The following is a 24,063-nucleotide window of genomic DNA, read 5'->3' as shown; positions in this document are numbered from 1 at the left end:
TGTGGAGAGCATTTTTACAAAAAAAAAAAAAAAAAAAAAAAGGAAAAGAAAGGTTTGGTTGGACAATGCAAAGAATTATCTCCAAATTGAATATCCATCTATTTCTCTGACACCTCCATTTTTACAGCTGGCCAATCTTTTTTTTTTTCCTGGATGAAACCAGGCTGGGAGCAAAGGCATTGTTAGGGATTAGCTCTCGCCTTACAAACAAAAAGGTTTTTAGGAAAGGATACATGCTCTAACAAGAATTCCAGAATTCTTTGACTTCAGAGCTGCTCACCCTGTTTCTCCAAGTATTAATAGAAAGTATTAGATCATAGTAAATAATATTCTTGGGGGCAGTGAATCGAGGTGCTGTGAGTAGACCTCCTCCAGTGTCTTGCCTTCAGGTTTATTTTTTGATGCTGACAGGCTGCTATGGGGTGAGCAGCAGCACAAGGGGTGGCTGTGTGTGTGTAAACCAACTACTCACCGTGCTGCTGGGACTCAAAAAGACTTTGCTGGAAGAGGAGGAAGAAAGGAATGTTGATATGATTGATATGGAACCAAAATTCATGTCATGCTTCCCAAGGTTCCTGGACAGAGAAGGAATGTGGCCTGAAATCAAATTGTTTGGGTCTAGGCCCAAACTTTTTAGTATTGAAAGTGTCCCACCAGAATATTTCATAGACTGAATCAAAAGACAATTCAAAGTGGGGGAAAAAATACAAACAAACCCAAACTTAAAAGAAGAAGAACAAGGTGTCAAATACTGATTAACTTTTTTCATTATAAGATTTGATAAAGCAAAGAGAAATCATGTGAACAAATGCCCCTCCAGCCGGTTGTAGAAACTGAAAAATTAAGTTAATATTTAAAGCCCCCGGTGCTGAGGATATAAAATCAGAGTGTAAAAGATCCTGTGTATTATTCACTGGGGTCACTGGCACAAGGAGAGTTCTCCTAGCACGACAGCATCTGTCACAGCCTCCCCTGCTCTTTACTTAGGGCCTTTGAGAATCCTAAAAGAAAATATTTATCCACAAGATGATGTCAAACAGCCTAATTTATCTCCCCTGCTAATGTTCCCAAGACAGCCACAGGGTCTTAGACACGGGTGCTCATCAGAAAGAAGATACAGCAAAGGCAAATGTCCTCAAGAATTCGAAGCCAGCTCTGATTGAATTGGTCAGATTTCCTAACGGGAGGTGGTGAGGGAAGCTGAGATTCAGCACCCAGCTCAGCATACTCAGGTTTTGGAATATTAATATCAAATACTATAAACTAGGAAAGGAAGGTGAGGTTCTTCTCAAATCTTTTCTCCTTCCTGCTGTTTCTAAGGCAAATAAACTTTTATATTTTTAGAAGGGAGGTACAAATATCAGCTGTAAATGCTGGTGAAAAGCCCTGATTGGCAGCCAGAATTTCAGCTCTTACCCTGCCTCCCACACTTACCCCTTTGGACAAGCCTCTGCCTCGCTACCCTTCAGCTCTTTTATCTTTTAAAGACAAACTTTTTCATTATTAGCACCAATTTGCAAATCTTTACAGCAACTACGGTGAGAGATGTTCCTGTGTAAGCAGATTGATCTGTTCAGGACTGTCCCACCCGTGGCAGTGTCAAGGCCAGGTTGGATGTGGCTGGGAGCAGCCTGGTTTGCTGCACCTGCTGCACTGATGGGTGGGTTATTGCTGAGGAAACACAATTCCTTCTTGGAAGAAATTCCTTCTTGGAAGAAATTCCTTCTTGGTGCTCCCCCTCAGGTGCCCGCACATGACTGTCCCACCCCAAGTGCTGCTGCCATGAGGAATATTCCAGTTTTCTCAAATTTCAAACCTCCTGGTTTCCTTATCCTGCCTCCTTCCCCCAGCTCCTCCCTGAACTCCTTGCAGTGCATTTAGAGCAGAGTTGCTGTTGCTCACAGAACCAAGCTGAAACAATTTATGAAGAAACCAAAACGCAGGCCAGGTTCATTGCTATCCCAGAGCACGCTCAGAAAATTTCTTAAGCCTTCACATTTCTACCAAAGCAGGAAAGTTTCACGTGGGGTTCTACAGCTCTGCCAACTTTCCACACCACCAGCAAAGGGGTGGATTAACACAGAGGCATTTCCTGCTGAAAATCCTCCCTGTAAAGCAGGGACAGGGCTGAGCACTCCCTTTGGAACTGTGAGCAGAGCATCACCTTCATCCTGCAGCCACCTCTGCTGCTTTTCCAGTTCAACCATTGCCCTGACGCTGCTGACAGATGTTTGTGCCCTGTGTGAGAACAGAGGGAAAAAATCCAGTTTTTACTCCCTTGGCCTCCATGCCTTTTTTCACCCGGGACATGGTTTCATTCCAAGAGGGAGCAAATTCTGAATGCAAACAAGTGATTGAGGTAAAATTGTGACTTTTTGAGGTAAAATTGAGTCCTTTTCACCTTTTTTCTCCTTGGGCAAAAGAAGGGAAAGTGTTACTAACCCTCTTCCCCAATCCAAGGGTTTTCCAATTAGTGCAGGGTTTATTTGTGGAGTTTCCAGTGGAATGGCCTCAGGACCTTCCCTGCCTCTGGTCCCTCTCCCTCCAAGCCCCTCTGACTCCCCCACAAGAGTAAAACAACCACTGCAGAGTATTTCCCACCACCTCTGGAAGAGCAAACTTGCAATTCATGGGCTGTGACAGGAACTGTCCAAAGATCACAGGGGCTGCTGCAAGAGAAGGTCAAGACTTAGACCAAAGCTCAATGAATCTGCTCCAAAAATCCCAGAATAACCAGATCTTCCCACTGACAGACAATCCACGCACCTTGAGTCTCCTCCCTCTGCAGGATGCTGAACCAGAGCTCACGTGGAAATGTCACAGCCTTTAGCAAACTGCAGCCCGTGTCTGAGGTTGATTTTTAAAATATTCTCTCTCACTCTGCTGATTTAAAAGGAATATATTTATATGAAAGGTTCAAGCACCTCTGACTGTAAAACGAGGTGGGGAAAAGGCAACATGCTTCACATTCCTGATTGGCATTGCTGGGGTGGTATCTCATACCCTGAAATACAACCTGCACTAGTCCATAAAATATTAAGACTGCTGGCTGGCCGTGGCCAGGAATACTCTGCAGCAGCAGTTCCCAGGGGCAGAATGCTCTGTGAAAGGTCACTAACACAGCACTGAGGTCACCAGCACAACAGCCACCAGGAGTCATTCTTCTCTGCACTATTATTAACAGCACTGAGCAGCCACGAGGAATCTGCTGGGCTCCCACTGCGCTGCAGCAGCTCCAGACGAGAAAACCCAGAAGGTACAACTTCATTACTGCACCAACAAAGGGACATTTACTCACAATAAGGAATGGTAGCATCACAAATTACCTCCCCTCACTCCCTTGGCACTGGGCCACGCTCTCCTGGGGGACCTCTCCTCACTGGGGAACCTGCAGGAGCTCCTGAGCCAGCAGAAACTTCTGCAAATGGAGCTGACCCCACTGACGTCCCTGCAGTGATGTGAGCAGGGTCCTCACCTGAACAACTCACACCAGGAGAGCTGGAGCCAGGCTGGGAGAGCTGGGAATGTTCCCCTGGAGAAGGGAAGGATCCAGGCAGAGCTCAGAGCCCCGGGAATGTTCCCCTGGAGAAGGGAAGGATCCAGGCAGAGCTCAGAGCCCCGGGAATGTTCCCCTGGAGAAGGGAAGGATCCAGGCAGAGCTCAGAGCCCCTGGCAGGGCCTGAAGGGCTCCAGGAGAGCTGGAGAGGGACTGGGGACAAGGGATGGAGGGACAGGAGCCAGGGAATGGCTCCCACTGCCAGAGGGCAGGGATGGCTGGGAGATTGGGAATTGGGAATTCCTGGCTGGGCTGGAATTCCCCCTGGAAGTGCCCCAGGCCAGGCTGGAGCAACCTGGGACAGGGGCAGGGGTCCCTGCCTGTGGATGTTGGAGCTGGGTATCTGTGAGCCATGTGTGATTCCATGATCCCGAGATGAGCTCCAGACCTTTGCTAAGGACATTTGGGCTCCTGCCCTCACCCTCAGAGCACAAAGGCTGGAGGTGCCCCAGCCCCTGCCCAGTGCCACCCTCCGAGCTGCTCACCCTGGTCTCCCTCATCTGTCCAAAACCATCCAGGCTTTGCAATGCCCTTTTTCCCTGCAATGGGAGGGCAAGGGGGAAAAAAACCTTTATTCATGAAATAGTTTTCATTTCCAGGAGTCTGGCAGACTTTCAGCTCTTTGAAAGCCATTCCACGGGACGCTGAACTCGTGATGACTTCACGGGGCTTTTTATAAAGTGAGATAGTGGCAGTGGAGGGACAGAAGCAGCTGCACAATTGCCTGGCTGTGGCAGAGGTGGCCCAAGCACCAGAGCCTTCAGCAAACCCATCACCCCGTGGGTGCAGGAGCTCAGGGACACGCTGGGTCCCAGGGCAGGAGCCACCTCACCTTCCAGGTGGGAACGTCCTGGCATGGATCTCGAGCACATCCTCAGCATCTGCTACTGGAGGATGGGATGGTTGCATGCAATAATTCCCTTCACAGCCTGAAAATTCAGTGTTCATCTAACACGGGTTACACCACGTTGAGCCTGTTCAGTGCCGGAGATTATCTGGCAAGGATACTTTGCTGAAAAACACAATAAAGATTAAAAACCCAATCTAACTCATGCAGAAGTGTTGTTAATCCACACATTTCTGAGCAAAATACACAGAAGAAATATTTTCACGTACTGCATTTTTTTGGCTGTGACACTGCAAATCAAGTAAATAATTTTCAGGTTTGAATGGAGTTTTTCCTACAATTTTCTTACTGTTGATAGCCAGCAAAACGATCTGTGTAAAAACAACCTATCCCTTCACCGTGGAGAAATACCAGAAAACACAAAAATATCCAATTTACTGAAGGAGGTTTTTTTTAAAAAAGCAGAAACAGGATAGACTAAGGCAAGACTAAATCTAGATTGTCCCAAGCATGGCAGGAGCCCAGTGAAACAACATGAAATTGCTGTGACTGTCTGTGATAAAAGCTCATCCTGAGAGAGAAAAACTAACTTGAGGGGTTTGCTGGCGTGTGAAACGGATCATTAAATTACTGCATCACCTTTATGGGGGCTCAGAGGGGACTGGACAGGGATAACCCCAGAGCAGGGGAGGAAATGGCCCCAAGCTGGGCCAGGCTGGACACTGGGAAAATTCCTTCCTGGGAATCCCTGCCTAGCCCAGGCAGTGATGGAGGCCCCGTCCCCGGAGGGATTTGGAGCCCTGTGGCTGTGGCACGGGGGGACATGGGCAGTGGTGGCCTGGGCAGCGCTGGGGATGGTTGGACTCGATGATCCTGGAGGGTTTTTCCCTCCAATCCAAGGATTCCTTGCTCCACATGCAAAGTTTCCCCCTGTTTGCCTGGGGTAACAGCAGCTCTATGACAATGATTTCCCCAAGCCCCACCCAAGTGATTGTGCAGGGAAGGAGGGGGGCAGGGGATTTATTTTGGTGGCTGTGCTGGCCTAAGGAATTGCATTCCCTTGGATAAAACAAAACAAAACTCTTCATTTGAAGTATTGGCTATCAAAAGGAGGATCCTGCCCCCATCTGGCCTCCCTGCAAGGGAACAGCTGGAGCAAGAAATCCCCGAGTCCCAGAGCTGCAAATCCTGCTTTGGAAGGGACTCACCGGGATCATCCAACGCAGCTCCCGGCCCTGCACAGGAGATTTCCACGAAATCTTTATTTCTGCACGGGACAGCCTCAGGGATCCTTCCCAGCATCTCTGGGAAGTGCTGGCACGGGGACACCGAGTCCCCAGCCACTGTCTGTGCTCAGAAACAGAATTCCAGCTTTGGGTGCAGGTGGTGGCAGGGAAGTGCAGATCAGTGGAACTTCCTGGAGCAGCTCCGCTGGGTGGGATGCAGGTGGGTCCCTCTGTGCTGTGTGCTGGGAAATCCACCGTGCCACCCGCCAGGGCATGGCAAGGGACCTCAGTGCCCTCAGCAGAGCTGTGCCCACCACCAGGAAACACAACAATGATGGTTCCATTCCCTTTGCCTCCCGAAATCCCCCAGGTTCTGTGTCACTGCCGGGCAGAGACACCTTCAGAGCTGGGCTGGCTCTTCCCCAGGGCTCTGAGGAGGAAAAACCCAATGGTCAAAATCCTGAGAGGCCTCTTGCTTCCAGAGAAGCAGAAATAAGGTTTCATTTGAAATCTCCAAGTAGCTGAAGCCCAGATATCCTCCAGCCCCTTTGTCCTCTCCCTGCTCCAGCCACCCTGTCATTCCTTCACTGGTGCTGCTGCTCCTAGCAGGAAAACCCTGCAAGAATGGGATTTTCTCACCTTATCTCAGTTAAAAGAGATTTAACTTCACCAAAATGCACAGTTTATGCATCATCCCAGCGTTCTCTTAGGAACACCAGGGATGAATGGTCTCAACACGTGATGGGAAAATGGTTGTGCCTGGATTCAGGCTGCCCTTGCCCACAGGGTGTCCCTGTCCTCCCCAGGGGACAGCCCCAAATGCTGAACTCTGTCAGCACTCCAGGATTTTATCCTGGAGAAAAGGAAGCTCAGGGAGGACCTTATTTTTATCCACAACTTACCTGAAAGGAGGGTGCAGCCAGCTGGGGCTCAGGACCTGCTCCCAGGGAACAAGGGATGAGAGGGATATATTAAACTGGATATTTTCCCTAATATTCAGTTTAACCCTCCTCTGGCACAGCTTCAAGCTGTGCCAGAGGAGGGTTAAACTGAATATTAGGAAAAATTTCTTCCTGGAAAGGGTTGTCCAGCCCTGGAATAGCTGCCCAGAGCAGTGGTGGAGTGCCCATCCCTGTAGGACAATCCCGACATTGGGATTTCTCAGGAAGATTTGCACATCAAGGAAAATTCAGGACTTTCCTCCATTCATCACCTAACCCTGCTCGCTGCAGCACCTTTGGATCTCCAAGAAATTCCCTGGCCAGCCCCACACAGACAGTTTGGTTTATTTGTTGTTTACACAGCTCTGATTTCCACCCATTAACCCAGGCTCCAAAGCCAAACCCACAAAAATGTCTCAACATCTGTGAGGATCCTGCAGCACAAAGCTCTCCCTCCTTCAGCATTTACACTAAATCTTTATTTCTGTACAAAAATTGAGACAATTTTCATTGTTCCCATGGAAATTTGCATGACCTTTTTGCATGACCTCTTTACATGACCCCACGAGTTGCCTACATATATATACACATATTTCAAACAGAAAAAAACCCTTCCACTTCTGAAGAATGAAGGTAAAAACTGTCAGAACTGAAAAATGACTGTCAAGAATTAACTGCATTTATTGTCAATATTATTGACTAATCTGTAGCTTTACATGTATTTCATCCCCATATTAAAATAAAAGCATTCAGAATAACTCAATGCAGACTGTGCAACAAGAGCAACACAACCTGTAATTTAAAAAGTGGTAATAGCATCTAGAAAGAATTAATTATTCAATTAAAACGTATTCATTAAAAAAAAAAAAAAAACATTGAAGGAGAACTCAACATTCTTAACTTTTATACACTCAAAAAAAGAGCCCAAAAGTAACATTTTCTGTTCAAAAGCCTGTTCACAGTTCCATACACCAGGCACGAAGGCCTAAGGAATGCACAGCTGGGCTAAACCAGACAAAAATAAAGTGTGAGAACATTGGCTTCTCTTTTAATCACCTAATATTTAATGGATTCCAAGGAAAACTGAAGTCAGTTTTCAGAAGTTCTATCAAAGTCAAGGAATAATGGAGTTAAGAGGGACAGGCAGGAAAAGACCTGGCTTTAAGGCAGCTCAGCATTCCTTCACCCACCACAAAAATGTCCCAGGAGAATCACGAAATTTGGGTTGGAAGGGACCTTAAAGATCACTTAATTCCAACTCCCTGCCAAGGCAGGGACACTCCCGCTGTCCCAGCTGCTCCAGCCCCCGTGCCAGCCTGGCCTGGGGCACTGCCAGGGAGGCAGGGCAGGCACAGCCCCTCTGGGCAGGCGGAGCAGCACCAGGGAGGAGCTGCAGGCAGAGCCCACCCTGCTGGGAAAAGCGTGTCCCCAAGGAAACAGCTCCAGCCAGCAGAGCTGAAAGCGGAGCTGGAAGGAGCAGGAATGTGCAGAGGAATTTTGGCATCTCCTCCACCATCCCAGCGTGGGGGTTTGCTGCAATTCCTTATTCCCCAGAACTCCGAGAACTCCGTCTCTGTGCGTTATTTACAGGGAGGCATTCCATGGGATCACCCAGGGATGCAGCTGGAAGGAGCCAATATCATTCCATGGGATCACCCAGGGATGCAGCTGGAGGAACCCAAGGAGGTCATTCCATGGGATAAGCCCATGGATGCAGCTGGAAGGAGCCAATATCATTCCATGGGATAAGCCCATGGATGCAGCTGGAGGGACCCAAGGTCATTCCATGGGATCAGCCCGTGGATGCAGCTGGAAATGACCCTAAGGAGGTCATTCCATGGGATCACCCCATGGATGCAGCTGGAGGAACCCAAGGTCATTCCATGGGATCACCCCAGGGATGCAGCTGGAGGAACCCAAGGTCATTCCATGGGATCAGCCCATGGATGCAGCTGGAGGAACCCAAGGTCATTCCATGGGATCAGCCCATGGATGCACCAAGGTCATTCCATGGGATCAGCCCATGGATGCAGCTGGAGGGACCCAAGGTCATTCCATGGGATCAGCCCATGGATGCAGCTGGAGGAACCCAAGGTCATTCCATGGGATCAGCCCATGGATGCAGCTGGAAATGACCCTAAGGAGGTCATTCCATGGGATCAGCCCATGGATGCAGCTGGAGGAACCCAAGGTCATTCCATGGGATAAGCCCATGGATGCACCAAGGTCATTCCATGGGATCAGCCCAGGGATGCAGCTGGAGGAACCCAAGGTCATTCCATGGGATAAGCCCATGGATGCACCAAGGTCATTCCATGGGATCAGCCCATGGATGCAGCTGGAGGAACCCAAGGTCATTCCATGGGATCAGCCCAGGGATGCAGCTGGAGGAACCCAAGGAGGTCATTCCATGGGATCAGCCCATGGATGCAGCTGGAGGAACCCAAGGAGGTCATTCCATGGGATCAGCCCATGGATGCAGCTGGAGGAACCCAAGGTCATTCCATGGGATCAGCCCATGGATGCAGCTGGAAGGACCCAAGGAGCCCCAGGTGCCCCAGGGCTGGTGGGGCTGCAGAGCTGGGCAGGAGCAGCCTTTGCACAGCCCTGGGATCACCCAGGCTGGAAAAGTCCTCCAAGGTCACCAAGCTGTGCCCGAGCCCGCCTCGGCAGCCAGCCCCGAGCACTGAGGGCCACATCCAGCCCAGGAACACAAATCTGGGAATTTCATCCCCTGACTCAACTTTGGCTCCGTCTCTTTTGCTTCTTAAGGAGTTTCCTGCAGCCCCCCAGCGCTCACAGGTACCTGTGTGGGATTTGTGGGTATGGAAGAGGGGCACATCCCTGGGATTCAGCGTTTCTGAGGGGAAAACAACATTTCACACTCATTTTAATTCCCAGTCCGACACCAACCAGCACAGACTTATCACCAAACTTGCCCCAATCAAATTCCCCCCCATCACAGGCTGAGCAGAACAGCACATTTCACCCCAAAACCACCTAAACAGCCCCAAAAAACAGGTCAGAAATCACATATTTGCTTGAAAACTTTCACTGCAACTCCCACACACAAAGTTTAATGCAAACAGGCACATTTTACAAGTGTTTTCAACTTAAAATCATAAATACTGGTAGGTTTTAAAGAATTAGCAATTGACATCATCTATAAATGCATAAATCTGATGGTACAGAGCTCCCGAGCCCAAATTTGTATTTGCTCCACTTCAACAAGAATTAAGAGAACGGAATGAGTTCCCTTCAGCTGCATGAAAACCAGAGCCTGAAAGACAGAAAGTGGCAAAGGAGAAACAATTCAAGGAATGCTCTGATCAAATTTCAGGGAGGAAAAAAGTTGCCTAATAGAATCCTGGTTTTCCTTTACTATAATAAATAGCTCTATAAAACGTTTTGGCTAAATGGCTTCAGTGCCCATGTGTGAGTGCAGACACAGGAGCGCTCCAGCTGGGAGCTGCCAGCCCTCCCAAGGCTTGGGATTCACCTGCAGCCATCATTTTATACATTCTGAAATGAAATTTTCCTGCAGTTCAGCGCTGGCCACATCCTGGCCGCGTTTCTTTCAGGAAGATGACAAAGTCTGCAGGGGGAGAAGCACAAAAGCGATCAGGGGAAGGCGGCCCCGCTGCGGGGATGCTGACACAGAGGATGTTCCTCCCTCCCAGCCCCTGCCCAGAGCCGCCTGTACCCGGGCACCGCGGGCACAGAGTGCGCCAGGCCCCCGGGCAGCGCCGCAGAGCCGAGCCCGAGGGGTGCTGAGAGAACCGGGGGTGCTGAGACACCCAGGGGTGCTGAGAGAACCCAGGGGTGCAGAGAGAACCGGGGGTGCTGAGACACCCAGGGGTGCTGAGAGAACCCAGGGGTGCTGAGACACCCGGGGGTGCTGAGAGAACCCAGGGCTGCAGAGAGAACCAGGGGTGCTGAGACACCCAGGGGTGCTGAGACACCCGGGGGTGCTGAGACACCCGAGGGTGCTGAGACACCCAGGGGTGCTCGACACGGGCACAACGACACCAGGGCTGTCCCCATCACCCTGTCACACACCCCAGCCCCACACCTCGCCACCCACAGGCCGAGCTGGATGGATTTTTTAACCTCTGCACAAAATCCAGCTTTTCTTGGCCCCCTCCCCACTTAGACAAGGAGAGCTCGGAGCTGAAGATGTCCAAGGAAGGATTCCCAGCCTTCCAGGTAAAGCAGCATTTTCTGGCTTCCTCCACTCTCAGCTACTGAGTTTTGGACATTTCCAAATGGGAAAAGCTTAAAAAGCCCACCCAGCTCTGTCCTTACCCAAAGCCTGGCTTAAAAGGCTCAGGGTGGTAAAGTGACTCCACTGTGGATAAAGCTACAATAGAAAAATTCACTGGTAAGGCCCTCTTAAGGCAAGGAGAGAATTCCTGCTCCTGATTCTCACACATATTAAATAAAAAGCTACACTGGCAGCCCCTTACAATTCATCATTTTTGGCCATTTAATGTATTCACAAGGATATATTCAAGTCACATCTGGATTTATAACCAGGCCACATCTGCGTTACCACGAGTGCAAAGACATTTTCCTTCCTCAGTGCCACTCTTGGTGCCAGGGATCAGCCCTGCCCTGCCCAGGGCTGCCCAGCACATTCATCTCAATTAGCTGGAAACGACTTTTCAGCCCTAATTAATCTGACAGTGACAAACTTCGTGTTCCACCAGCAGTGAGGAAGGAAGCACTGCCACCAGGATTGAGTTATTTAAACAGTCCCTCGACAGGAATTCCAGCCAACCACCCCGACACAAGGACAAATTCAGTTTTTCCTGTCCCAAAGCAAACTCGGTGGTACCTGATAAATGGAAAAGTGCTTGGAATGGCAGGGATAGGAGAACTGTAACAAATTTATCCCAAATCCTGTTAAAACTTGGGTGTGGGGAGGGAAAAACCCACTCACTTCCACACACTGGGAGGCTTTTCTAGATCTGGATCTCTATTCTAAGGGAATGGGAATCGTAGCATAGGAAATAAAGCTGATTATGGAATTAGATTTAGGCACTTGAGCTGCAGATGTGGAAGGTGCTGGTCAGGTGCATTTGCCATTCACACACCTACACAATGCTCAGCAGAGCAGCTGCTCAGCCTCACAAAAAGAAAATCTATTAAAAAATGAAGCTGTTCACATTCCCCAAGTCTATTTTCCACCTCTCCTCACAATTAAAGACCCGGAAAATTCCCAGATGCCAGAAGCAGCATATTCCAGAGAAGATTTACCAAACTGATGATCTTCTGAACCAAAAGAAGTATCAGATTATTGAAATATGACCTTATTTTTTCTTTTGCTACTAAAATGCCATTTTGCAGCATTATTTCAATAACCATTTTTAAGGCTCCTCCCTTTTCCCAAGCACGAATTTCATGGAGAAAAAAGGCAAAGCTTGAAGTTCAGCTGAAGCCAAGGCAGCAGAACCCTGAGGGTGAAACAGCAGCATCACACCCCAAGGTCACACCCAGGGTAAGGCAACCCCTGCCCAGCAATCCCCAGTGGGAGCAGCACTGATGCAAAGCTCCCTGGATTTTCTAAGGACAGAGCTGGGAGAAAAATGGGAATTCCCCTGCAGGGAAAAGAAAAAAAGCTGTCAACAAGGAGCACTGACACAAAACACAAAGGGGTCGAGAGATCAAAAGTTTGGCAGCTCTTCTCAGTGGCTGAATTTAAAACATTTCTAACTTCACACACGTGCACTTCAAAGCACCCTCACAGCAAATATTCCAGGTGAGAGTCTGGAATTGATCAAAGAGTCTGGAATTGATCACAGCAACCATTCCAGGGGAGTCTAGAATTGATCACACAGGCTGGAATTGATCAGAGAGTCTGGAATTGATCACAGCAATCACTCCAGGTGAGTCTGGAATTGTCACCTCTGCTGACAAACCCCACCATCCCCACAGACTGAAAATCAACATTTAAACCCCAAAAGCCCTGGACAACACCACGATGTGTCAAGGAAACATCAGCCACCACTGAATTCTGGCCACATTTGCCCTGAAACACACCAAGTGCACAGAAAGCTGACAGCGACCCATGAGATGTCTGCAGTCGGGTTAACACCGGGTCGTTCAGTGCCCAAAACACAGAAAACAATGGAATGTTTGCATTCCAAACCCCTGGGACACAGAAAACCCTGCCTGACAGCCAGCCCTGAGCTCTGCAGTCACTCCAGGCCCTGCTGGGCTCTGTGGTCACTGGGGAAACCAAGCCAAGGTGAACCTCAGGGGCCACAGCAAGGGAAGTGGCACGGGGAGGGAAAGAGTAAAACCAGCCCGAGCGCTGTGTAAACACAGAGGATGTGCTTGCAAACAACCCACACCTGCAGCAACCACCACACCTGCACCACCTGACAGAGCTCCTGCAAATGCACAGCCAAGCAGCAGGAATCTCCACCACCAACAAGCAACAAGTCCTTTTCTCAGCAGCCAGCCCCCAGCTCACCCAGCCTGCGTGGACTCAGCCCAGGGAAGACATAAAACTCAAAAACCAAACGCTTGGGTTTAGAAGCAAGTCTGCTTTTTCTTTTTTTTTAGACTAGAAAATGTACAGTTCCATTTCATATGCAAGTGTGCACAGAGCTCTTTGCTTGTAGATACTGTCAGAGAAACTGAGAGAGTCTTTGCATTAAATTGTTAATTCTTCAAACATTGATACATTTTGCAATACACCAGTTAAATACCAAGATCTATGTGCATGCACTAGAGATATATGCATGTACACCTTAATGTTTAACAAAGACAGCAGATCCCCCACCCAGGGAGCGTTGGAGATACCAAAAATAGATTAAAAAGTTAAATTCTTTACCTGCCTTTGTTAAATACAGACTTAGAGATTGGCTCCCCTCCTTTCCCCAGGATTCCCATGCTCCCAGGGAGGTGGGTGGGCAGGAAGGCAGGAGCTGACCAGATTATCCCAGAACCAAAGAGAAGCACCTTAAAAAAGTTCAAACTAAGCTTTAGAATGTCTTTAAAATGCCTTTTCCATCCTTACCACACACGGGGGCTGAGAAAGGGAAGAACATTTTAAACACAGTTTTGTTTCATTTTGCTGAACTCCCAATGCATCTCCCACAGAAGAGCCTGACATTTCCAAGCATCCCACTGCCTTCCTAACTGCCTGGATCCTCTAAAGTGGGAATTCTGGCCCCCTGCTGCCTGGGACAGCCATCCCAGCAGGAGCTGCAGCAGGGAAAGGTGATCCTAGTGTTCTCACACTGCCTGGGGACCATGCAAGGGAGCTCTGCTTTCAAGAGTTCTGCCCTGGAACTCGTGTGGGTCACCTGGAGCTTTTCAAGTAGTGTCATCTGCTTTGTCCCCATCCAGTCGCCTCCACTGCATACTGATACATCTGCACGTTTTAATATCTGCAGGTTTTATGTAGCAAAGAGAGTTTTTCCTCTGAAAAACACTTCATTAGAGTCTGCCTTGTACGATTCCAGTGACACTTTCAAACATACTTTTGTGCCTCTTCTTTGGTTAAGAAAAAAAAAGGTACTTTTCCCTTCTTGACAGCCAAAGGTGTTTCTGCCAGACCTGAATCAACCAGCACAGCAGAGAAGGAAAGCAGTGGACAGGACCTGCAGCATCACCCAGTCCAGTGATGACCACAATAAAAGAGGAAAACCCATTTTATCTGAAACTCTTTGGCAAATTTGTTCCGTTTGCCAACCATGGAATTCGAAGCTCAATCCGTGTGCCTCAATCCATTCCAGCCTCCTCCCTAATCCAAAAATCATGTGGAAAAACAAGCAATGGGCTGAAGAGAGAGTTTGTTGATCAGGTTGTGGAGAGGCAAGGTGTGACTGGCGTTACAGCCATACAGACATGGAGGGACTGGTGACACGGGACGTGGCCGTGTCACAGATCAGCACTACTGCCAACATACTGATTCAGCTTTGCACTGGGCTGAGCAGATTGCAATTAACCTAGGACTGAGGTATAAATATACACAAATATGTACAGTACACATACAGGAGAAGAGTTTTGTAACATGGGCAGCCTCAGAAATACTGCAGAGTCAATACCGACGCCAGAGCTTCGCTCGCTGATTTACTGGAATAATGAAGCCAACAACTTCCACTAGGGAGGGCTACAGTGGGATCATAAAACTCTAAATTAAAAGCTCCTTCCTCTGGCTCCATCCTCCCCACGCCCAAGGCTGGACTGTTCCGAGGGGCAGCTTGGAAAGAAGGTTGGTCACAGCTTTGAACGTCCTGTGAGGAACCCGAACCAACCTGGAGCCCCAGGTGCTCCTGTGCCTGCTCCCAGCTCCTCTGTGAGTGTGTGTGTGTGTGTGTGTGTGTGTGTGTGTGTGTGTGTGTGCAGCTATGTAGAAAATACAGTTGCCATCAGTTCAGTATAAATACATCCATCCCACCAATCTGCCACTGGAACAGCTCTGCTGCAGCAATGTCTGTGCAAAGAGGTCATTAAAAATCATCTGATCTTCAGCCGGGACATCATCCACTCCAGTCCTTGGCACAGCCTGGGAACACAAGAGGGAACATTTAGGGGATTCTCGGGATAACTCCAAAGGTAACTCCGCAAAAGCACCAATTTAAATTCTTCCCGAGAACTCTGAATCATTTCTGGAAACTCTTCACTCCCTGTATGGCACTTCCTAGATCTTATTGTATCATCTATGGCCAGAGAATTCAGATCCCAGATCTTCACAACATGAAGTTCTCTCTAATTAGGATTATTCTTAATAAACCAGATTTCAGTTTGCCCCCACCTCATCAAGCCCAAATCATATCAAGTCTTATCTCTGTGAGGTGACATCATGGATTTGATGTAGATTTGGTGTTCTGAGCCCAAAAATCTTCTAAGTATCAAGATTATGAAGCTGTGAAGGCCCTGGCACAGGTGCCCAGAGCAGCTGTGGCTGCCCCTGGATCCCTGGCAGTGCCCAAGGCCAGGCTGGATGGGGCTTGGAGCAGCCTGGGACAGTGGTGGTGTCCCTGCCATGGCAGGGCTGGGATGGGATGAGTTTAAGGTCCCTTCCAACCCAAACCATACTGGGATTGTGGGATTCTGGACAGGGGGGGAATGTGTGTTAAACCCAAATACCACAATACAACCCCCGGAGTCATTCCAGATTCCCCTCCTGTGGACACAAATCCCTCTTACCCCTCTCCAGTGAGAGCACAGCAGGCCTGAATGTGCCACTGGTGATCCTTAATTGAAGTCAGCTTCAGGAACTGGGAGATCTCAGCTACTGTCATGCACTCCTTCACATCCTGCTTGTTAGCAAAGATCAGCAGCCCTGCTTTCTTCAAGTCCTGGGAGAAAGGAGAGGGGGTCATGGCAGAGCAGCCCTTGGAGGCAGAGGAGGGGACACCAAAGCAGGAACCAGAGCCCCAGAGCAAGGTGCTGCAGGCTGGCAGGAGCTGCAGGAAATCCTGATCCAGCCCACCAAGCAGCCAAATTCTTGCCATGGATAAGGAGGAACAACCTCAGGACAACGTTCTGCTGTGCTCCACGAGGATCAGAGCCCTGTGTTCCCCTGTACCTGAGCAGCATTCACAATTTGGAGCAGTGACTCCAAGGATAAGCTTGTTTTACCTCAAATTGCTTGGAATTACACAAAAGCACGGGTGTATTATTGAAAATCTTTCCCCTGGAAAGCAAAAAGGTGCTCCCAGGAAGCCAAGCCAGCTCAAGCACTGAGCTGCCTATCAGGCACACTCCTGTTTACAAGCAGCCAAATTAACTCCCAAATAATCAACTGCTCCAGAAAATAGCTGGAACTGAGCTGGACAACTCAATTTTGCCTTAACAGCAGCTCCATGGAAGTGGCTAGGAGAAAGAAAAGATTTTCAAGGAGCAAAGAAAAGAGATTTTAAATCAATATTTGACTTTCATTGCTGCTCTCTCCCAACGTCACAGCCACGTCTGGAGAGGGAGCCTGGGAACATCCTGCTGGGACACAAAGGGCACATTCACTGCTCCCAAATGGGCTCCACTCTGCCTGGAATTCCAGACCTCCCTGCGGCAAAATCAGCTCCTTAACACCTTCATCTTCCTTTAGAGATCAGGAAACAGAAGATGCAGGTTTTCACAACAGCCTGAGGAGTCCAGCTCTGAAATCCCAATCCTGGACAGCAGCACCAAAACCCGCCTCCCCATGCCACATTTAACACCCCACAGCCTGACCTGCTCTGTTGGAATTTACTTTATTAAAAACAATTTAAATTAAACATCAAAAATTAAAAAACAAAACCGAAACCAACAAAAAGACCCAAATAAAACAAAACAAACCACAAAAAAAAAAAACTTGAAAGAGCCTATGCAAAGCCCTTGTTTTTCCTCAAAGGAAATCCATAGGCAGGCTGTGTCCTTCCTGCAGGCTCCCAAACTGTGGCTATAGGTTAAATATAGATGGAATATTTTAGGCTATAATGCCATCATTTTTATGCCTTTTTTTTTATTCTGACACTTAAATTTGCTCAGTGTCAGCTCACACAGCCTGATCCAGTTTGCATTCAGGTCATGCCACAGATGCTGCCTGGCTTTTACATCAGCCCAGCTCAGGTTTAGACCTGACCCAGGGCTCAGATTTAAGGAGGGTCTGTACAATTTAGCAATTCCCACTCTGGAATTCCAAACACCCACAGAGCAGTGGCTGCTACAGCCACGGGCTGAAGTTCCTCCAGTTTCAGAGCTGGGTGCTCCAACACACATTGTAAAGGCTGTAAAACCTCAGGAAACTGTGAAGATATCAAAAATAATTATTAAATGATTGCAGGAAACCACGGGGTTTTATAGGCTCTAACTCAGATATAACATGGATTGAAGTACAAAACCCACAGATGTCCCTGACAGGTCCCAGCTCCTTTTCACTGGAGCACTCTGTCAGGCTACTTCTGTAATTCAGTTTTAATTAACAGCTTTGCTGGGAGCTCCACAGAAGACAGTGCAGCAGGGACAAGGCAGTTCAGGGTGTAAATCTGCTTCCGTTGGTGTGTTATCAGCCAGATAATTAAAATAAATGTTAAAATAAATACTAAAATAAATATTAAAGACACAGGGTGCACTCACCTCGTGTGCTAACATTTTATACAGCTCTTCTTTAGTCACAGAAATTCTCTCTCTGTCTGTGCTGTCCACCACAACTATCACAAACTGCAAAAAGGGAGAGTTATTAGGCAGAGAAACTCCTGCTGCTCCCACTCCCAGCCCATTATCCAGCTGGATTATCAACCCTGCTCCCAAACCTCCCTCCAGCCCAGTAATCCCACAGGCCTGGGGTTATTCACTCTTGTGCTGTGCTTTGGGTACAAAAGCAGCTCTGACACAACTTTTCACTTTCTGTTCTCCATTCTGCAGTAAAAAATTCATATTGAAAGCAAGAAAATTCTCTGTAATCCCAGACCTGGTTTTGTTCTTTGCTTGTGTAACTGAGGCACCGCACAGATCCCTCAAATAATTTGTTACAGCCTTTAAAACAAAGTGCATCATTTTTCTTTGGCTAGGACAAGAACTAACATGCAAGTAGGTATTTGCAGAGGATTAAAGAAGTCCTGAAGCTCCAAACTCCAAGAACACACTCCCAGCTTCATTCAGGCTGGAAAAGAACTTTAAGGAATCACAGCACCTCATAGGGCTGAACTGGAGAACAAAGGTAATTACTGTGACAATTGTATTTAACCACAAAAAACCCATAATTTATATAATATAAATAATTGCATTTAGATTGTATTTGATAACAGATAGGAAACCTTGATTTAAAGCATTATTTTTATGAAGTTGTGTGCTTGATAAAATTTACATACATATATTTATATGTGCATTTATATGCATATATATATATATAATATACATATGTGTGTGTGTGTGTACTGCAACTGCACCTCTGAAGAGTTCTGAAAACTCCTGGGGGTGTTTAAGCTGGTGATGACAGGAACTTGTGAGGCAGAGCTGCCAACGTTTTGGAGGAAAACTTTTGGGCTGTCAGGCAGGTTTTGGAGCACCCGCTGCAGAGAGTGACCATGGAGACAGCAAGGGGAATTCTGCAATTCCTAGAGAAGTGAGAGCAGCCCCAAAGGATGAGCAGAGCTGCAGATGGCAGCCCCAGGCCCTGTGTGGGAATCCAGGGCTTCCCTCTGGCTGCCCTGGCTGTCCTGGGACCCTGGCAGGGGTCAGGAACCCCCCTGGACAGAGCCCACAGAGACACTGGCTGTGATCTCTGGCCATGGAAAAGAGTTTTCAATCTTACAGCATGAATTACCAGCTCTGAGGGTTTGATATCAGTAATAATTAAGTGTGGCACAGGTGCAAAAGTAGAATTTTAGGATTCTAGATGAGGGGTCCAAAGGGGACAAGATGGAGGAAATTGGGTGTGCCTTGTCCTTTTTCTCCTTCTTCATGCCCTCCATGTCTCACTGTGGTGTTGGCATTTTTCTGTTGGTTCAGGCTGGGGACACACTGTCCAACGTAGGTGACAGATATTGGCACGTTCTTGTAAATGCAGCCCAGGGAGTTTCTGGTATTTAATGTTTGTCACATCCCACTGAGGGCAGAGCCCCACACGCTGCCCTGCAGGACAGAGCTGCAGAACATGTGAGAGATAAACAGAATAAACAACCTTGGAACCAGCACAGACAATTTATGATTTCTTGTTTGGCAGTGGGGCTGACAGACAGAGACTTTTACACCCTCAGAACCATCAATAGCTCAGATTCTGACAGCCCTGCCCCGTGCCCCAGCGCTGTCACCTCGGTGTTGGTGTAGTAGGTGTTCCAGGAGGAGCGCAGGGACTCCTGGCCCCCGATGTCCCACATCAGGAAGCGCGTGTTGTTCACCACGATCTCCTCCACGTTGCTGCCGATGGTGGGAGAGGTGTGAACCACCTCGTTCATGGAGCTGCACGGGGAGCAGGGAACAGGGACAGTCAGCCAAAGCCACCCGCACCCCAGGAGACAACCTCAGCAAACATCCCTGGGCAGGCAAGGTTTGATGGTGGAAGGTGCAGAAATGTAAATAAAAACAGCAATATAAAGGACTTGGTGAACTATGTAATAATCAAATTATAGAGCTGAGAGAGCACTTGTGAACAAAATGTGTTATAATTAATTAAACTGTGGAGCTGAGAGCATTTTTGCTTCAGAAGCTTTTGGGAGCACTCAGCTCTTTTTTCTCCAGGCCCATTTTGGCTCACATGGGACAGAGCAGTTGTTTTGCTTCAAGAATGTGGTTAAGCCACAAGATTTTCAAGTTTCAGCAAAACAACAACTCATCCTCCAGCCCCACCAGAAACACTTCACCCACTCCATCCCGCTCTCCTTCCAGGGCAGGCCACTAAAACCAGGCTTTCTTCACAATGCTTCATGTCCTAACTTCCTCGTCCTCTCCCCTCAGCACAGTTCAATACACAACTTTTTGAGAGAAATGCAGCCATTAAATATTTCAAATACATTGTTTAGAGATACTGAGTGTGACTTTGTCACCAAGAACACAGGTTTCACATCAAACAACCAAATGTGTGCTCTGGAGTCTCCAAAAGTTCAGACTATTTAAACTCTACTGTAACAGACAAAAAAATTAACAGTAGCTCCAAGGCAAACCATCTGTGTTCAAAAGAACTTAATTATTTTTTCTTCTGATCATCTTGATACAGCTTTTCATTTTGTATGAACCTTTTTGAAGTTCCAGCAGAGCTTTTAGTTACAGTGACAGCAATTTGAGACTTGTAATGGTGCTGGGCTATTTCCTGAAGAGGATACAGAGAGCCAGGGAATTAAGGGATGGTGCAGTGTTCTGAAAAGCAATCCCAGTTACCCTGGGCCAGTGCAAGGAGAGCTGAGCATGAGAATGGGAGAAAAAGAAGTGTCTGCAAGAGGAAAAACGGGATCTGCAAAGTTTGGGTAGGGTTACGGAGGAGTAAGTCAGGAGAATAAAGGAGCTGGGAAAGTCCTCTGGAGTCAAGATGGGTACAAAGAAGAAGGAGACAGACAGAGATCTGTATGAGGGAAAACACTGAAACTGCAGAAATAAGGGGAAGAACTGCGAGACATTTGTGGAGGAAGTGGATTAAAAACCACCAAGGACGGCCCTTGGCTGCAGGAGTTCCCAGTCTTAAGAAATACCCTTCATTCTGCTTGTGCTTTTTAACACCTCTGACTCCCTCCATAAATCACCATCACCTTCACTCTCTCTGCAGCGTGGCAGGGCACCAGCAGCCAGAAATGTTTTGGGAAAGGCAAAGCAGGCTGGAATGTGACAAACCCCAAGCACTTCCAGAAAGCCATTTTTAAATGTGGGCTTGGAGCAGCATGGCCACACGGTTTAACAGGAATTATTTCTGACTCGGGAACACTCCTCAGTGCCACACACTGCACGTGGGAAAGGGCCAACCTGTCCCCAGCACAAACAGACCTTGAGCTGCTTGTGTCACCCAGCAGTTTCTGAGCCTGTGGAGAGACTGGTGTCCTCTATCAAACTGCAGCTGGGGAACTGAGATATGGAGCTCATTCCAGCTCCGTGTAAACCAGGAGCAAGGTTAATGCAAGGCAAACACAAACCAATGCTGCTGTTGAAGGCACAGAGGTGTTGCCCTGGCTTTGTGCTGGTACCAGCCTTCCTCCTTCATCCCATCCCAAACACCGAAGTGATCTCAGCACTGGGGACACAAGTCAGGGCAGGCAGAGGTGCTTTGCCACTCACAGAGTGATCTGCCTGCTGTTTAATCTGTGGCGTGGATCAGTTTTGCAACAGTGTCCCGTGGCCAGCACTCACTACAATCATATTTTATGGGGCTGGCAGAGAGCCGAGGCCGTGACACCAAGGGTGGCTGGGAGTGTGTGGTAAGAGCAGGTGATGTGATCCCAACCCCTCTGAACAAAACCTCATTCATGCAGCACAGCCCTTCCCAAACTCCAGCCTCCCTCTGCCACCTGGAACGCTCTGAGTAGAAGCACCCACGGCCACGCAGCACACCTGGAAATGCCCCCAGCGTCCCCGCAGGTCCTACTTACAATTGGTACAGAATGGTCGTTTTCCCTGCATTGTCCAGGCCCACAATGATCACTTTGTGCTCTGCAATGAAAACAGCACGGGTAAGTCACAGCTGCTGGGTCTGCAGCAAGGTTAGTGCCACGTTTGCCACTGGTTTCCTGAGCCAACAGTGCCCAGCCCCAGGTGCCGTGGCCAGGTGTGTGTGTGGGCCAGCCCGCAAAGTTTGTGTGGGCTGGGAAGGGACTGGCAACTTCTCACCCTCCACAGAACCATTCCTGAGAGATCTCAGAAGGATGTTTCCCTTCTCTGGCTGCCAATGTCATGCTGGGATCCTCTCCCAATCTTCTGAAAGTTTTTGCAGCCTGTATCAAACTTTATCCCCCCCAGCTCTCAACTCCACTTTCAACTTTTCAGCGCCCAGCTCCACTTCCCCTTCACCCAGGCAATCTCTTGATGTTTTTGCAAACAACAGGTAAAACCCAATCAGGCTGGCGAGATCCCTGTGCCAGTCTTTCCTCCTGGGGAATAGATGTGCCCTCCAACATTTCACAGCACACATTCACCCCCTTTGCCCTTGGAGAAGTCACCAGGTGCTCCACAACCCACCTCTGACACTTTGGAGCCCAACGCCCCCATCAATTCTTGCCTCCCTTCAGCACCTCCTCTCCTGTGCATCACAAAAATGGCTGTGAACTCTGCAACTGGTGGTGTCAAGCACATCCAAAGTGATGATTTCCAGTTTGGGAGAGCACAGCCAGCTCTCAGCTCTGTTACACAACTTTCACTTGCACAACCAAGCAGACCAGTCAAGTAAAAGCTTGGTGAGAAGGGGGTTTCTCCCCTCCTTCCCCGTGTCCCTCAAGGGCGACAAAAAACATTAAAAACATGCCCAAACCTCAGACTCTCAATCCCTGCCAGCCAACGACACTCACACTGATTTATCCCTTAGGAGATGGAGGGGACAGGGGTCAGGTAAGTGGGGGTTTCTCGAGTTTGATTTTACCAATATTGTGTGGTTTTGCAGAGTTGTCTTTTATGCCCTCCAATACAAATTCCAGCTTTAATTACTTTGCATAACTGCACAATATTGTAAAAGCGTCTGCTTACCTGACCCCACATAACTAGGAACTTTTGTTTCAGGTGGGATGCTGCCAGCATAGTGGATGTTAGGAAATCAGTTGGAACAGAAGGTCTGAAGTGGGGCTGGATGCTACAAGACAAAAATATTTTGCTGTATTCGCACTACGCGTTAACGGGGACAGAACTGGGGCGTGCAACGAGCAGGTGTGAGAGTACTGAGGCTCACTCAAAACCAAATTCCAAGCACTTCAGAAACATGGAAAGGGCACCAGGAGGTGTTTTGTAGTTAAAAGTTACAACTCTCAGGAACACCTTGCTGCAAGGAGACGGGTGTTAAAAATCCCAGAATGGTTTGGGTTGGAAGAGAAACCAAAGATCATCCAGTGCCACGGGCAGGGACCCCTTCCCCTGTCCCAGGCTGACTCCAAGTGTCCAGCCTGGCCTGGGACACCTCCAGGGATCCAGGGGCAGCCACAACTGAAGCTGTAAATAACATTTACTCCGTGAACGAGCCACTTATCGAGGACTGCCACTTAAGCCACACTCTGCCGGCAGCGAGAGGAGCCCACCCGCCACGCCGCGCCCCGCTGGCACACGCCAATAATTTAACAGGCGGCTGTCAGGAAATGAGCACTCCAGCAATTGGGAAACAAAATAAATAAAAAAGGTTAAAGCCCCGAGTTGCAGGAGCCCGCGCGGCCGGCCCGGAGCGGTGTGGGTCCCTCGCGGCTGTCCCGGTGCCCGCGGGCCTCACCCTGGTGGTTGAAGAGCCTCCATATCCTGGTGAGGAGGATCCCCATCCTCGGCCGGGCGCTGCGGGCCTCGCCGGCCGCGGCTCTGCGGGGCCGCGGGCGCTCAGGGCCCGGCGCGGCGCCCCGGGTGCCGGCTGGGGCCGCGGCGGGGCCGGCGCCGCTCGGACATCGCCGCGGGGTCGGGACGGGCTCGGCGGGGCTCGGTGGGAGCGGAGCGGAGCGGAGCGGCGCCCGGGGGAGCGGAGCGGCGCCCGCGGCCGCCTCACGGACGGGCCGGGCCGGGCCGGGCGCGCTGCGCTGACGCGCGGGGGCGGCACCGCGGCCGCCATTACACGGCACCGCCTCGGCGCGCCCGGCGCAGCGGGCAGAGCCGCGGGGCTGGGGCTGAGGGAGCCCGGAGCCCATCCCGGTCCTTCCATACACCAGCGAGGGCTGCGGTGTGAGGGAGCTGAGGGAGCCCGGAGCCCGGCCTGGCTCCTGTACACCAGCGGGGCTGCGGTGTGAGGGAGCCCGGAGCCCATCCCGGTCCCCCATACACCAGCGGGGCTGCGGTGCGAGGGAGCTGAGGGAGCCCGGAGACGGCCTGGCTCCTGTACACCAGCGGGGCTGCGGTGTGAGGGAGCTGAGGGAGCCCGGAGCCCATCCTGGTCCTTCCCTACAGTAGCGAGGG

The 24,063-nt window shown here is 49.3% G+C and overlaps 1 protein-coding gene across 1 annotated transcript; it reads right to left on the bottom strand.

Annotated features, from left to right (window-relative positions):
- Positions 1–9,631: 9,631 nt before the first annotated feature.
- ARL5A (ARF like GTPase 5A) lies at positions 9,632–23,551 on the bottom strand. Its single transcript, XM_021535421.3, has 6 exons — positions 23,396–23,551; positions 21,582–21,642; positions 19,323–19,470; positions 17,647–17,730; positions 15,736–15,887; positions 9,632–15,091 (listed from the first exon to the last, which is right to left on the bottom strand). Exons 1-6 carry the CDS (start codon positions 23,439–23,441, stop codon positions 15,043–15,045), a joined length of 540 nt encoding a protein of 179 aa, XP_021391096.1. The 5' UTR covers positions 23,442–23,551; the 3' UTR covers positions 9,632–15,042.
- Between the last annotated feature and the right edge of the window lie 512 nt (positions 23,552–24,063).

Source organism: Lonchura striata, chromosome 7 (assembly GCF_050655825.1).
Source record: "Lonchura striata isolate lonStrDom1 chromosome 7, ASM5065582v1, whole genome shotgun sequence".
NCBI lineage: Eukaryota > Metazoa > Chordata > Aves > Passeriformes > Estrildidae > Lonchura > Lonchura striata.
Note: the sequence above shows the minus strand (reverse complement) of the source record. Positions and strands in the feature narration are given on the sequence as shown.

Excerpts from the sequence above, each read along its gene's own strand:
- ARL5A (XM_021535421.3), bottom strand. The coding sequence starts at position 23,441 with ATGGGGATCCTCCTCACCAGGATATGGAGGCTCTTCAACCACCAGG. Across the intron at positions 19,471-21,581 it reads ACGACCATTCTGTACCAATT|CTCCATGAACGAGGTGGTTC; the intron begins GTAAGTAGGACC and ends CTCCCCGTGCAG. Across the intron at positions 15,092-15,735 it reads TGTGCTCTCACTGGAGAGGG|GCTGTGCCAAGGACTGGAGT; the intron begins GTAAGAGGGATT and ends TTGTGTTCCCAG.